We start from the raw sequence: 16,697 nt of genomic DNA on the forward strand, positions 1-16,697 counted from the left end.
TGGCTAATAATATAGCCGAGACCTGCTTGAAGTCTTTCAGTAATTTCATACCAAGAGTTAAAGCTGGTTCTGGACCGTATTCATCTTGAATTTGTTTTAGCACATCTGGTATTACCGAAATGGATGGAACACCGTGCGTTTTTGTGTAGATTGAAGCAAAGACTGTACCCCAAGTATCACAGTCCTCTATGTGTGGTGCGATTCCCATTGGGAGACATATAGTCAGAATCCTGTGTTTTTCTAGCGGGGTGGTGTCCGGAAACACCGCCTCTATTTGGGTGATTTTCTGTGCCAACCAGAATGGTATCTGTTCCCGTTTAGCCGGAACTTTACCTAGGCAGGATTGGATGTTCTGTGGTGTGATTTTATTTGTGTTCCCCTGGTGAGGGGTCAGCTGTGGAAGTTTAATCGCTGGCTGAATTGTTGAAGTCCGCATTACATACTGGACTAATTGTCTATGAATTTTTAGTAACTGTTTTAGCTGTATTAACAGCTCTCCAGTAGACATTCCTTCGATGTCTGGGTGTGGTGTGTATCCGGCTAAGACCGGCCACGTTGCTCCTGGTCTACCTAAAGGACCGAGCCTTGTAATGTGATTGTTATGTATTAGGGCGCCATCAAATAAGAGCAAATGCGCTTGGAATTTGAGTGGTACTTCCACCTCCTCGAAAGGAGTGTAAATGTCGGGTGGAACCTCTATTTTGTAATAGTGGAAGTACTTTGTTACAGCATTTGCTGCTGGAAAATGTATCCATGTATAGTATACCTCTGTCTGCCGATATTCGTGTGCCTCAATTACGAATATGACTGTGCCACCTCTAGGTGTCAGTCCATTTTCTATAAGTTTTAAGGTTATAGATTTCCTTTTGGCGACCGGGATGAGTATTATATCCCCGTCCGCATCTAGTGCTGCAGTATCAGCTGCTACTATTTCAGCTGCTAATCTAACTGCCTCTCTTTCGTCATCACTTTCTGACATTTTACTGTTAGAAAGGTTATTCTTTTTGTTTGCAGATCAGGTTTCTTATGGAACAAAGATTAGATGCACAATATTTTGGAACAGTGTATCCTTCAACGTTGACTAAACCAAGAACCTTACATAGGAGTTCCCTCCTGCGAGGTTTTGGAGGATATTACCTTTCACCCACTCCAGACGTCTTTGGAGTATTTGGGAAAAGGGGTCTGAGTGAGAAAGCACGACTGAGTTACTCTAAATGTCTTACGTTAGTTTTATCGCCCTTTCCAAACGCGTTGGGCGCCATGTAGTGTAGTTCCTATCTTCCCAATAGGCTCTGCGCATTGGAATAATACCTACAGCAGTAAAGGCCTAGGCCAGACGTTAACTAGGTCTACTACTGTCGATACTAGACTTAAGTTTTGGGTTTGCCAGCGTAGCTCAGAGTTCGCTAGAAACTTTCTCGAATGTTCAGGAAAGAATTAACTCCCCTGATTAGACAAGAAGGGATTTAGTTTCTGACAACCATAGAACATGACAACTTTGCTCTCCCCTAATCAAGAGTGTATCTCCAGAGTCGTGTGAGCACAAGGCAATTATTTTACTCAGTCAGTACGTGCATTCTTAGTCTCATCAGAATGTAGAGAAAAGGAAGAGACGGGCGTGTTCAATAAAAAGGTGTTATTTATTGATCAGTCTCTTTTCTCGTACAAGAGAAATGGATCGATATTATTGCAATACTTATAGTTAAGTAAAGTGCATACATTAAAAGCAATAGTATAAAATAATACTGTAAAAACATTGATATGGTTTCTGAGCCATATGATGTTTAAAATGATTAAAATATATTTACATACACATATACATTTGACTAAACGTACTCAACTGGTGTTTCTAAATACGCCTACCCCGTGTACCTGACCTAAGTCTAATGCGTGGGCGGGAATAGAAAGTTACAGTTTAAGTTAAGTTTGTTTTTGCCAAGTGAATAACTAAAGAATTCTCTGTGAGGGGTTATTCAGTTCTGTACCTGGAAGTTAGGATGAATGAGGAATGGTATCTCTTTCTCTGCTCTCGATATTCCAGGCTGCCTGCGAGGGCTGCCCGAAAGCGCCGGTGCTGGGTCTCTCGGTAGGAGATAGCAGCGCGTCTCTCAGCGCGTCAGGAAGGCGGGGCTGCTGCCAGCGGGGTCTGCTCTGCTTCTGGGCTTCGGCAAGTATGGCTGCTCCGTCTCGTCACCACGCGTGTGTTTGCATAGGGCAAGATCGGCAATATTTATACCTTAAAGGTGCCGAGATTGACGTAAGGATGGACATAGATACGTCAATAAAGATGTCATACGACTTGCTCGTTAGCACATTCTTTTACTGAAGTTCTCTGTGAAATCAAAACAATGGCCGCACGGATTTTCCAGGTTGTCATAGGTTTGATTTGTTATGAGAACGTCGTATGCCTTATCAGGGGCTGGAGGAATGTCGCTTGTCTAATTAGATCTCAAGCGTTATGACCTAATCAGATAACACGTTCCTGTGCCGTAGTGTGACTGCGTCAGATAACGGTATCTGCATCATGGGGGCTTTTCTTGCCTCATGGGCTGACTGTTAGTTAACTTGATAGTTAGTTTAATCAGAATAGGGTCAGGAATAGGGGGATCGATTCAGAACCTATAGGAATACATGACAATGCTCCATTCCTATTGACCATATTGAGATGTAGTTTCTTTGAGCAGTACATCCTCCTGTCTCCCCAGTCATGTTTCCTAATGCAAAGGCATCTTTGCTGATCGGTCCTTCATAATACAATGAATTTGGTTCTTCGGCTCTTGTCCTTAGTGCTAAAGGATTGTTAGAGCCTTCACACTGGACTAGAATAAATGTCTCTGTTTTTAGTTCCACCTTCCACCAAGGCGTTTCGGGTGTTCTACTGTTTTCCATTTGTTCCTCCTTCACCAGTTCTCTTTATACAATGAACTCCTTTCCCTCTTCCCCTGTTGGTGCTAAGGAAGAGCTTAAGGACCCTGAGTGATGACTGCACAGGGATGTATGCTCTTAGGGAGATTATGCCTTGCTTTGTCCTTAAAGGATTTATTCCTCGGAAATTGATAGATTATTTGATGGATCACAGATTTGCCCCAGGACTTTGGATTTCAAGGAGGGAACGGGCAGCTCATGGCCATGTTCCTCTGAGTTTTAAAATGTTTCCATTGTCTCCTGACAGACAGCAAAATGGAATACAAATCCTTCTGCATGGTTGACTGTGATTTCAATATCGGTGTCCAATTTTCTTTCCTTTAAATGCCAAGGCCTTGCACCTGGATCCATGTTCTCTTCTCCTCTTCATTGCACATTGGCAGGCCCAACTTCAGAAAGTTACACATTGAAAATCTATCTGTAAGAGCCCAAGAAACCGAAATGTAGAATGTGCTGCCTTTAGCATCAGTAGCAAACAGCACAATCTTAAATTGTGCATGGCAGTAAAGATCTCTCTGTTGGACCTAAATTGGCCTCTTCTTCAGGTCCATTAACAAAGCACTGATTCACATTGAGAATTTTGAGTTCAGCTTTCAACCAATAATAATGCCTTTAGCCTATATTTGCATTTCACACTATTTTTCACCGTGATAGGCATTCTCAGATTCACGGACTTGCTCTTGGTTTGTGGACTCACATATGCGGTTAAGAGATTACATCGAAGATCTTAAGTGTGTGACTTTATATTTTCTCTTTTGAGGTAGAGTCTAGACCATAAAGCAGTAACTGTGAATACCAACCAATGACTGAGGTTTATGTAGGTGTCCAGCCCTACAAGAACGACTGCTATGGTAAAAGTAGTGAACAAGGGAGAGGTGTGGTGCAGCAGCCAAAGCGGCTGAATCCAGAGCGCGTGGATCAATGTTCAATCCCTGGTGCCGGCGACCGCTCAGCATCATGTGACTCTGGGCAGTAGTTCACTTAATCTGACCTGTGCCTATTCTATCCGCCCTTTCAAGAGGCAGTTCTGTACAGGGGTAAATGGGGATGTGATATCTGTTGGTTTCCCCCAGGAGAAATGAGAGTGGGCTGATGTATTGCCTGGACAGGGTCCGTGGTGGGGGTAAGATTGTGATTTGCTAGATGGATGAACGGGATTACCCGAAACCAGAGAAGACAATATTATCAAATTGGTAACACCAGTGAAAACAAATACATTTTGTTAATATGTTACTATGTCTACAGAGCAGAGGTGTGGGGCAACTAAAATAGAATACTACTCTAACCATCTACTATTCCATGCCTTGAGATTTCCTTAAAGACATTAAGTATTATTTTCTGTGGCGTTGGTTGTTACTTAGGTCTACAATGCCATTTCTGCAAAATATGTCTAAATAGTTCAAAGAGATCTGGTTACAAACATGTTGGGAATCCCATCATCATCCAAGTTCCTTCACAACATTTCTCTATGAAAACAAATCTCCGCCTTTGTTAATCCCTAGATCTGGAGCTTTCCGGGCTTCCTTTTCGGAGTCCTTCTCTCCCAAGTGTCTCATTGTTGCAAGCCACAAAGCATGTATGTTTTCCTTCATCTGGTACTTGGTGGCACTTTGAGGGTAAGCTAGCATTTTCCTACATCCAAGGCATTGCTAGTGGCTGTCGGGGATGCCAGATTTGTGCGAGGAAAGTGATACAAAAGTATTTGTGAACAACCATGATAACCACTGTATGTTTCAGAATAAATGTAATTGGCATAATTGCAACCTCAGGTGACAACATATGATTAATTGATTTAAAAAAATGGAAATGACCAAGACGCCATCCACCATGTGTTGATATAGAATTGATAAACATATATTGATTACTTGGTTTTCATTATTATTCTCATGATATAGAATTTAGTTTTATATGTTTTCTTTTCAGGCTCTACTATTTTTATAACCACTGGACTATGCAACTAGCTATCTACTTTTTCATTGTCGTGGACCTTTCCCTTGCCTTGTTTGAGAAGCCTGCTGTCTATCCCATGCCATTTCTGGTAGGTTTCTTACATAACCTGTGCCATCAAAAATAATTGTATTGTTATTAGATCCTCTGATGTCATGATATTTACTTTTTAAACATTACGGTTTGTATTCAATCCATATTTATTTTTTGCTCATTTTATCTGTATTGATCCATATTTCATATCCATAGAGGCACCCTGATCTACCGACCCCCGGGACCGCGCACACGATTCAGCGAGGACATCGCCGACTTCGTCAGCCCGCACGCTCTCCCCTCCGCCGACTACATCCTCCTGGGGGACCTCAACTTCCACCTGGAGAACAACAACGACCGCAACACCATCACCCTGCTCGACAACCTCGACAACCTCGGACTCAAGCAACTGGTGACCACCCCCACCCACCTCGCCGGACACACACTCGACGCCGTCTTCTCATCCAGCAAAGACGTCACCTTCAGCCACGCAACAGGACTCCACTGGACGGACCACAGCTGCGTCCACTTCACCTTCAGAAGAACGACGATCCACCACCTCCAGCAACAGGTTGCTCGAAGAAGCTGGAACAAGATCACAGCCGACCAGCTCACCGCCTCCCTGAGCCAGCACCCTCCCGCCAACTCAGCGAACCCCAGCCAGGCCGCCGACAACCTCACGAAGTGGATCAGCAACTGCGCGGACGAACTCGCCCCTCTAAGGACCCCGCCCAGCAGATCCTGCAGCAGAAAAACACCATGGTTCACCGACGAACTCAAGTGCTCCAAGAAGAACTGTCGAGCCCTCGAGAAAGCCTGGAGAAGGGAACCAACGACGGACAACATGACCACCCTCAAGCTCGCCACCCGGAAACACCACCAACTGATCCGCGCCACCAAGAAAAATGCATACAAGGACCGGCTGGACAACAACGCACACAACTGCAAGGAACTCTTCAACATCGTGAAAGAGCTCTCCAACCCCAACGCCGGAAACAACGACATCACACCGTCGCAAGACCTCTGCAACTCCCTCGCGTCCTACTTCCACAACAAGATCACGGACATACACAACAGCTTCAACAACCAACCAACGCAAGCCACAACCGCAACGACGCCACCATCCACCACCCTCCGCACCTGGACCCCGATCAGCACCGAAGACACCATCCGCACCATGAACTCCATCCATTCCGGATCTCCGACTGACCCCTGCCCTCACCACGTCTTCAACAAGGCCGACGCTGTCCTCGCACCCCACCTGCGGGACATCATCAACACCTCCTTCGACTCCGCCACCTTCCCTGAGAGCTGGAAGCACGCCGAACTCAGCGCTCTCCTCAAGAAACCCACAGCAGACCCCACCGACCTCAAGAACTACCGTCCCATCTCGCTCCTCCCGTTCCCGGCCAAAGTCATCGAGAAGACCGTCAACAAACAGCTGGCCGCCTTCCTCGAGACGAATGGATCCCTCGACCCCTCACAGTCCGGCTTCCGAGCGAACCACAGCACCGAGACCGCCCTCATCGCCGCCACCGACGACCTTCGAACTCTGATGGACAACGGAGAAACAGCGGCCCTCATCCTCCTGGACCTCTCCGCGGCTTTCGACACTGTCTGCCACCGCACCCTAGTACAGCGCCTCAGCAACATCGGAATCCAGGAGAAGGCACTGGAATGGATCACCTCCTTCCTCGACGGAAGAACACAAAGAGTCCGCCTACCACCGTACAAGTCAGAGGCCACCAAAGTCATCTGCGGCGTACCCCAAGGATCCTCGCTGAGCCCAACCCTCTTCAACGTCTACATGAGCCCCCTCGCGGCCATCGCACGCCAACACAACCTGAACATCATCTCCTACGCCGACGACACCCAGCTGATCCTCTCCCTGACCAACGACCCCGCCACCGCCAGAGCCAACCTGCACGAAGGGATGAGAGACGTAGCCGAATGGATGACGACCAGCCGCCTGAAACTGAACTCAGACAAGACGGAGGTACTCATCCTGGGCTCCACGCCCTCCGCCTGGGACGACTCCTGGTGGCCCCCCGCCCTGGGCACCGCACCCAAACCGACGGACCACGCACGCAACCTGGGCTTCATCCTGGACTCCTCCCTCTCCATGACCAGGCAAGTCAACGCCGTCTCCTCGTCATGCTTCAACATCCTGCGCATGCTACGTAAGATCTTCCGGTGGATCCCCACCGAGACGAGGAAGACGGTCACCCAAGCCCTCGTCACCAGCCGACTGGACTACGGCAACGCCCTCTACGCCGGAACCACTGCCAAACTCCAGAAGAGACTCCAGCGGATCCAGAACGCTTCGGCGAGACTCATCCTCGACATCCCCCGACGCAGCCACATCTCCGGACACCTGAGAGATCTGCACTGGCTCCCGGTCAACAAGAGAATCACCTTCCGGCTCCTCACCCACGCGCACAAAGCCCTACACGACCAAGGCCCGAGCTACCTCAACAACCGGATCAACTTCTACACTCCCAAGCGCCTCCTCAGATCAACCAACCACGCCCTCGCCGCCGTCCCCCGCATCCGAAGAGCGACAACAGGAGGAAGATCCTTCTCCTACCTGGCCGCCAAGACCTGGAACTCACTCCCGACCAATCTGCGCCTGACCCAAGACCACCTCTCCTTCAGGAAGAAGCTCAAGACCTGGCTGTTCGAGCAGTAGCGGCACCCCCCCCCTCCCAGCGCCTTGAGACCCTACGGGTGAGTAGTGCGCTCTACAAATGACCTGATTGATTGATTATTTATTTTGTGTGTTGTGGATAAAAGGAAGCTGCAACTAGTTTATTTTCACTTTTTCCTAATTGATTAAGATATAATTGAACTTTTTTGCCTGATGTGTCTTAGTGCTATAAGAAGCTGTATATGATGCATCATTCGTGCAACACACTCATCCAAAAATGTAATATAATTCTGTTGTATTGTCATTGCATTTACATACCGCATGTTAACACTACTGAAGAGCTGATGCGCTTTACGGTGGGAAGCATGCAGCTCCGGAAACCCATTGATACTGGTTAGTCCAGTGTCATTGATTAGTGTTGGTTACTCTTGTGCTTTCAAAGAAACTATTCCATGCATTTAGTCGAGTTTCTTTGTAGTTGAATATGCATAACATGTATAACAGATGGTCACAAAGACTGTGACCATCACATGCCGGATTCATCATGTCATTAGTTAGCTATTGCCTTTTTATGATATTAATTTATCGAAATAAAGTATTCTGACTGACTGACTGACATTAGTTAGCTAGATGCCGGCTCAGCCCACCTGCAGTTGCCCTCTTTTATATTGAAGCACAATCCTTATCTCCTCTATCCACCTAGACTTAAACATCTTCATATCCCTTTGCTTCTTTAGCTCGAGCATGTACCTGAGATTCCCTCTGCATGTCCCAGCTGTTTGAAATTGTTCTATCCATGAGAGACTCGTGTAGAGGGCGAAATCTCCTCAGCAGCCTCAGACCCGGATCCACCCTCCTCCCCCCCCGCCCCCACGTATTCAGCAAGTCTCCCCAGGTTTCTAGATCGTCGTGGACCTTGTCGTCTTTACAAGAAAGGTGACTGTGCTTTTCCTCAGCCAAAGCCCATTCTACTGTGTCTCATTCCCAGTTGATCACCATATGGCCCTGTGTGCCCAGCCACACCATATAAGCACGCCTTTTAGCCAGCAGTAATGCCAGCTGCAGAAATATATAATGCATTGTACCCTGCCTGGGTGGCCAGTAGGCACTGCTTAGGGTCAGGATCCAATGTCAGCCCTGTTGTTTGCCGTAGCAGTTCTACCACTTACTGCTAGTAGGCAAGCACCTCCCCACAGAACCACACCGTATGTAAGAATACAGTCCACAACGGAGGCATGCAATTGAAGATCCCATATATAGCCTATTGAGTTTAAGGGGGTAAGATATGTACATTGTAGATAGTTAAGTTGCAGTAGTTTAAACCTGGTGTTTCCGGAAACCATCTTAACTAATGCGCAGGTGTGTTTCTATGCCTTGTCTGTGAGTTGTTCCCCCATGTCCTCCCCACATGCCTCCCTAGCTGGTAACTGTTGTCTGGGCCTGTCCGATCTAAGAGCTTTGTATATCCAGGAGACTATGTGTCCCCCTGTCGCCCGTATTTAGGATCATCTGCAATGTCTCAGAGAACTCCAGGAAATCGCTCCAGATCTCTCTCGCCGTTTGAGCAATTTTAGCATATTATAGATATTGTCCACGCCTAGGGAGTAGGCCTCCTGATACATGAGAAGTCGCTCCTCCAGGCATAAATCTCCTAGATTTCTACAGTCTCCATCTTGGCATCGAGTGATAGACATGGCGGAGCGTATGTCCTTGAAGGGATTCAGCACCCACACATCTAGGTCACTAAAAAGGACGTTGTCCTAGTATTCTGATAATAATCCACTCCCAGATCCGGCTTATGTGCTGAACTAGGTAAGGGAACTCGTCCCCCAGTCCGGCCCTCCTCATCAGCACCTCCCCAATGGGCATGGGCATGTGCTTGTGTGACCCTTTCAGCAATTGCTTTTCATTATTGGTTTTTTTTGGTCCATATTTGCCATTATTGTTCCACCTGAAACCTTCAGGCTCTCCTTTTATTTTAGTAGTCTGCCCAACCAGAGAGACTTTGAGACAACAGTATTGCGGAAAAGGGGACATCACTGCATTGTCCTGTTACCCAAATGGCTATAATCATTGGACCCAGCCGATGATATGTCAACTCGAACCTCCCTAGTTAGCTTAAAAGTTACATTCCTTCCCTCCTTTTCAGCCAGGTAGTCAAGGATCCCGTCATTAAGCCACATTTTTTGAGGACGGATGATCATATCCATGCTATGAACACAGAGTACTGAGTAAAGCCATTCTGATTTTGAAGGTGGCGACGGTTGGATCCAATATTTACAAGTCTGTCTTCTTCCCAACAGAATGAAATACATGTTTTATTTATTACGGTAGTCCAAAAGGTCTCCAACATCTGATGGTAATCCAAAAATAATTAAATCCAGGCTTACCTTAATTTGAGTATGTAAGAGATCATTCACCAATGTACACACATCCTTCCAGAAATCCTTGATGTTTGTGCAGGAAATGAACATATGAACATCATCTACACACTTAAGCCACATTTCTTACACTAGACCTCCTCAGAACCCCCTAGTTTTGCTATTGGTGTCCAATAGGCTCTGTGGAGAGAAAAAAGATGATTCCGTCTTAAGTATGCTGGTTTGACCACACTGTATAAAAACCAAAGGGATACTTGCCATAATTGATCGAGATTTATATCCGGCATTATTCCTCCCCATAGAGAATTAGGTGTACTTTGCAACTTCTCTGAGTTTTCCATGATTAGCGCATACCAGGTTGCCACCACCTTCTTTTGTTGTGAGTTATTATTCAGGTGTTCTTCCAGGTCGTTGGTATCATCTTTATCTTTCTCAAGAGTTCGGGCCCAGCTCTGTAGTTTAAGAAATTTATACTTGGACACAGATTTGTTGGTTAGCTCTTGAAACTGTATCCAGGAATGGAGATTCCTTGTCTGGAGGATCTGTCCCTGTTCACTAATTCCTGATGCCCTTATACTCCTCGCTAGCCTATCTTTCAGACATTCCGGGGAGCCTGGTGAGTCCCACATTGATGCATACCTACTATAGTATGACAGATTTCTTACATGCCGAATCTGGGCCCATAATCGAGCCTCCATCCGTAACACTTTTAGCCTAATTTAAAGAAAACTTTGGTCCCTGAATTTATACATCATTTTGGCCCCACCATTTCCCACTTCATTTACCAAGGCCTCCGTAGCTGATCAATCCCTGACCCACCCTTTTCAGATAGCAAAAACATAAACGTTTTTTACTGAAAAGCCCATGCATGTAGTTAAAATTCTGGCAAGGTCTGGCTCTCAAAACAGGGGTTCTCAGATCCATCCGGAGCACATTGGAGAGCCTGGAAAAAGAACTTGTGAAACTTGAGGAGGAGATAGCCCGGTCCCCGAACCCATCGACCCAGGGAGCATTCAGAGATACGCTGACGAAATATCAGGAGGAAGCTGAGAGGGTAACAGCCTTTCTCAATAAATATGCTCTAGCTAGGAGATATGGAGAGGGCGAGCGAGCCGGGAAAACGTTAGCGTCATTGCTGCGTGCACCCAGGGGCGCGGGTTTTATTACAGAACTAACGGACACGAGCGGTGTTACCGTGCGCACCCCGCGTGACATACTAAACACCATGACGGCTTTCTATAAATCACTGTACACGTCTCAGACAAGTCCAGAGGACTCGGATATAGAAACATATCTCAATACGATTAGCCTGGCTTGGTTCAATAATGGGGCGAGACAATATATGGATCTTCCATTTGATGTGGAGGATATCCGAGCGGTGATCACGAGTATGCCGGCGGATAAGGCACCTGGCCCGGATGGTCTAACGGCGGCCTTTTATAAGGAATACATCGACATTGTAGCCCCCCGATTGCACGGGGTCTTCCAGGAAGCTGTAGAAAACGGGGTGCTGCCGCCCACGCTCCGTGAGGCCATGATAATCGCGTTACTTAAGCCGAACAAAGATCCGACCTGTCCTGATTCCTACCGACCCCTCTCACTCATAAACCTGGACGCCAAAATATATGCCAGACTCTTAGCCGACAGAATGAAGCCCATGCTGCCCCAAATAGCTTTGTGCGACCAGTCCGGCTTCGTGCCGGGTCGCTCGACCTCTCACAACTTGCGGGTGCTTTTTGGCCTCTTACCTGAGCCGTGAATGCAAAGCGGCTGCTGCGCTACTTGACGCCACTAAGGCGTTTGACTCCTTGGAATGGCGGTTTCTATTTGCCCTGTTCACACGCATGGGATTCAGCCCGTTGCTTATACAACGCATTCAATTACTTTACACTGACCCTCTGGCACGCGTCAACATAAATGGCCATTGCTCTGACCTGTTTGCCATCTCGCGGGGCACGAGACAGGGGTGTCCCTTGTCACCGCTCCTCTTCGCTATTGCCACCGAGCCCCTGGCGGCCAGACTGCGACAGCATCACACACATCGCAGCATAGGCTTTACGTCCCGCGGCCTACTAATATCAATGTACGCTGACGATATGACAATCTACATGACTAACCAAGAGGAGAATTTTGATCCTTTAATGAGAGAGTTTGTGCGATATGGAGGCCTATCGGGCATTTTGATAAATTGGAGGAAATCGGTGATGCTGCCGCTTACCGATGACACCAAGAGATGTGACACGGCTTACCCGATTGAGTGGGCGACCAATGAGATTAAATACCTGGGCATCTGGTTCAGCAGGTCCACACAAGAAATTTGGCTGGCCAACTATGGGACGACCATGGACTGGCTAGAAGGGAAAGTTACAAGATGGAAGACACTACCACTCTCCCTCACGGGGCGCATAGCAATAACCAAAATGGTTGTATTGCCCAAATTTCTATATTTATTTGTTAATATACCCGTGCCTCTAACTGTACAATTTTTCAAACGACTCCGGACAGCAATTTTGGAACTAGTGTGGGCGGGAAGACAACCCAGGGTCTCTTGGAAACTATTGACGCTCCCGTTCGACCAGGGCGGACTCGCTGCGCCCGACTTCAAACTATATGCATATAGTGCCCAAGCCCAATACCTACACTACTGGTACCACCCGTTCCAACCGCATGTTGCAATTGAGGTGGACATGGCTGCGCCCACACCTCTGAACGCCGCAGTCTACCATCCCTATAAGAGATCACCCACAGACGTAAACACGGTGGAATCGGTGCGGTGGGCCTGGTCAAAATTGGCCCAGAGGGCGGGTGTTCCGGAACTCTTTCCCCCTCGATGCCGTTAGGGGGAAACCCACTGCTGGGACCCCTCACGGACAGAGGTGTGACGGACAGAGCACGTAAGCGGGGCCTGACTACAGCTAGAGATTTGTACCCTGGCGACACCTTTCTCACTTTACAAAATATGTGTGCACCCGACACTCCCACTGCCTCAGACATGTTACTATGCTATCAATTAAGAGCAGCTTGCAGATCTCGATATCCAGATTTTCCTGCAGCTCCCCCCACGCTCCCTGCGTTAGAAGACTTGCTCTCTAATAATTCACCTCGTAAACTAATAACGCACGTTTACACAGTGATGCAGAACACTGCCCCGGTCCTAATTAGCACCTCGAAATCAGACTGGGAGGCTGAGTTGGGATCAGAGATACCTGAACAGACATGGAAGTACTGTTGCTCGCAGCTGGGGAATCTGTCACCAAACTACAGGTTGAGACTGATTCACTTTAACTACTTGCATAGAGTTTACCGTACACCTAAACAGCTACTGAGGATGGGTCTGCTGAGTGAGGCAAAATGCTGGAGGTGTGACGGTGACATGGCCGATTTCTTCCACCTAACATGGGGGTGCCAGCAAATATCAGATTATTGGATGGAGGTGTTTCGGTGTATAGGTAACATGGTGGAATTAGCCATGGCACCGGACCCCCTGGTGGCACTGCTAGGGTATGTGCGAGGGGTCCCTAAGAATGCTCGTAAACTAGTTGCCATGCTGCTACTGCTAGCGAAGCGGCAAATAGCTGTTCATTGGAAGAGAGGAACTCCACCCACAATAGCGAACTGGATAAAATCAGCAATATATTGCAAAAACCAACTGACAACATATTGGGAGCTGATGCCCTTAAGGTCCAGACCTCCTGATATATGGGCGCCATTGGCTGACTGGTTGAATCGTGGAGGCACGGACTTGTGTGTCGACTGACTGTGTAGATGGCCTACATGGTTGATTGTTCCTCTAGAGTTGGGATGCTAGACGAATGGATGCTATATGATTATGGCTGTGTAAGCTCCCTAACTGGACTGTTGATGGATACTATAGCGGTAGTCTGCTCTGCTCCTTAGACATGTGTAAATTCTGATGCTTCGCTCTATACTTTGATGTGATGTTGAATTACTGCTCTACAATGCTAGCCAACTGGGGTTGTTTTGTTCTTCAGTTTTCGTTACTGCCAAGGCCTTATGCAACTACCGAATGCAGGTACCGCATGATTTTGCCACCATATGACGCACCATCGATAATTCCGGGAAATGACATACTTATGTAACAGCTGTAACTGATTGCAATGAATATCATTATGTCTTTTCTATGCCACATTAGCTGCCTGCCTCCGGGTTGTTGGCCTAAAGCAGTGTCAAAACAATAATTGTCAATTAAGGTTTTGAAAATTAAAAACAAATAAAGAAATTCTGGCAAGGCAATGCCCCCTTTATCATACTTCCTCCTCAACTTTCGTCTTGTAATTCCCGAACCCTTAGCTGCCCATAGGAATGAATATATTCTAGCATGTAGCTTTTGCAACCGGGTCCTCTTAATGAAATGAAGGGTGATGATATTAAAAAGAAAGGTGACTTTCAGGAGTATTGACATCTTAATTAAATTGGTACTTCCCAGTATTGTCAATGGGAGATGGGAATAGCTAAGTAAAAGCCTATTTGTTTCTGCCATTGTTTTGTAGAAGTTTAATTCTACCAACTTTTTTAGAGATGGAATGACCTTTATACCCAAATATTTTGTTTCCCTTTTTATCAACCTATGATTATCATTTATATTCCATACAAAAACCTCTGTCTTGGAGGGATTGGGCTCATACCCTGTCCCCTTCCCAAAGTCTGCTATCAGGGAGTCTAAACTACCCAAAGCGGGGACCCGTTCTTGTGTACCTTATATACCATAACATCATTGGCATATAAGGATTATTTTTTTGACCATGTGCCATACGTAAAGGGGGTAATCCCGTGTTCCAACCTTATTTTCCCAGCAAGGGCTTCAATATACAAATCGAAGAGCTGCGGGAAAAGAGGGCAACCCTGTCTAGTCCCTCTTGTTATCTTGAAACCTGATGAAAGATTACCATTCAGTAAGATTCTTGGCTAGGGGGCCCTATAAATGCCAGGTATGGCCTTACAGAACTTTTTACCCAGCTTATAGTGCTCTAACATGGTATAAAAAATACTGCCAGTTCACCCTATCGAATGCCTTAGTTGCATCTAGTGTAATGATCGCAAGTGGCACTTTACCTTATATTGACAGATCAATCGTCCGTATTAGCTCATGACTTAGGCAGTGCATATGTCTATCTTTCATAAAACCTTTTTGGTCTTCTGCTATCAACCCTCATATTATGCTACTTAGTCTGTTGGCTAAAATACTAGTATAAAATCTTGAGATTCTTATGGGCAAATTTCACTTTTGTATTGCTTTTCATTATTGTTGATACCTGCCCGCCATTTTTGCTGCGTATTGGATATGGGCAGCATAATAATATAACTCCATGTCTGGTAATCTGAGCCCTCCCTCTTCCTGGTTCTGTTTTAATGTGTTCATAGCCACCAGCAGCCCCTTATATGCCCAGACAAGGTTTACCAGCAGGTTCTTCAATCTCTCAAATGTGTCCATGGCATGGGGGATTGGGAGTTTTGTAGCACACATAGAGCCCTAGGGGGATAAACCATCTTGACGACTGTCAACCTTCCCATGACAGACTGGGTAAACCAAAACTGTATAGATCTCTGGACCCCCTCTATTTTCTTCTCAATATTACAGTCCACTAGGAAGTTGTCTTTCTCCCAGTGCATAACCAACTGTGGCAGACCATCTACAGGTGGGCAACAAAGAGCCTCCAAGGGAAATAGAACTTCTGGTGGGCTTCAGCCCCCCCCCCCTACTGAACTCCTCTAGGTGGGCCATCGATGCAGGTATTGATTCTTCTGGTCTCCAAAGGTAGAACAGTGTGTCGTCTGCATATAGTGAGATTTCATGCGTATTATCTCCCAGTTGCAGCCCCCAACGCCCCATCTGCCCCCACAGTCACATGGTCTGCGGTTCCAGGTGTTTGAATAATTTAATAGACGTTACGTGTGATCCTTAGTGAGAGGTATGTGAGTTCATGCTGTAGTGTGGTGGGGTGAATGGAGGGGCTGGAAGAGATTAGTTCTTGTTAGGTTGCTAGAATATGGTTTCAAAATAGGCGCTGTTGTGGTCTATGAAATGAGTTGTGGGCAATTTGCAGAGATACAAAATAGAGGAGAAGGCAGACCCTTCAAATACCTTATTATCATCATTATTATTTTTGTTATTAATGTTATTTTCGTTAGTAACGTCTTTATGTATGGTCCAAATGTAATAGCTTTTGGCACTGGGTTTTTAATACGCGTTTCATTATTTAAATCTGTGATCTTTGTGGGTAGATTTAGTACAAATTGGTTTGTTAGAGTGATTAAACTGTAGATGCACAATTATTTAATTGAGAGGGATTTTAAAAGTCAATGCAGCTAGTAGTTTTATGCCAACATGCAAATGCATAGTAAAATGAGCAGGATTATTATGTGGTTAGGAATAGTTATGGTCTAGGGGAAAGGTCTATATAGGGTTAGAATGATAATTTGATATAGCATGTGGAGGGTAATTACAGATCGTGCATGTTGGAGAAGTGGTTGCTGGCATGAGAAACATTTGATAAGCAGGACTCAAAAGGACACCAGAAGAATTGACAGTTATTCCATGTGAGCAGGTGCTAAATTTTGTGGCATCTTTTGTTTTCTACTTGGCTTCCAATGGTGTGAAACTTTGTCCTTTGATAGGTAGCATTCATATAGAGTATTCTTCCCTTTATTTTAGACTTTGACTTGTTCCATCTAATGTGAGGTACCATGCAGTGTGGTAAGTCTGAATGGCATACCCTTTGGGTTTAACAAATAAGATTTCGAGG

The 16,697-nt window shown here is 46.2% G+C and overlaps 1 protein-coding gene across 1 annotated transcript in view; it reads left to right on the forward strand.

Moving 5' to 3' along the window:
• Positions 1–16,697, forward strand: part of LOC144761652 (two pore calcium channel protein 1-like) — a 603,295-nt gene that overhangs the window by 114,859 nt on the left and 471,739 nt on the right. Inside the window, exon 3 of the mRNA XM_078646942.1 lies at positions 4,849–4,963. Coding sequence (XP_078503068.1) covers positions 4,849–4,963 — 115 coding nt within the window. The remainder of the gene's footprint in view (positions 1–4,848; positions 4,964–16,697) is intronic.

Source organism: Lissotriton helveticus, chromosome 6, assembly GCF_964261635.1.
Source record: "Lissotriton helveticus chromosome 6, aLisHel1.1, whole genome shotgun sequence".
Lineage (NCBI taxonomy): Eukaryota > Metazoa > Chordata > Amphibia > Caudata > Salamandridae > Lissotriton > Lissotriton helveticus.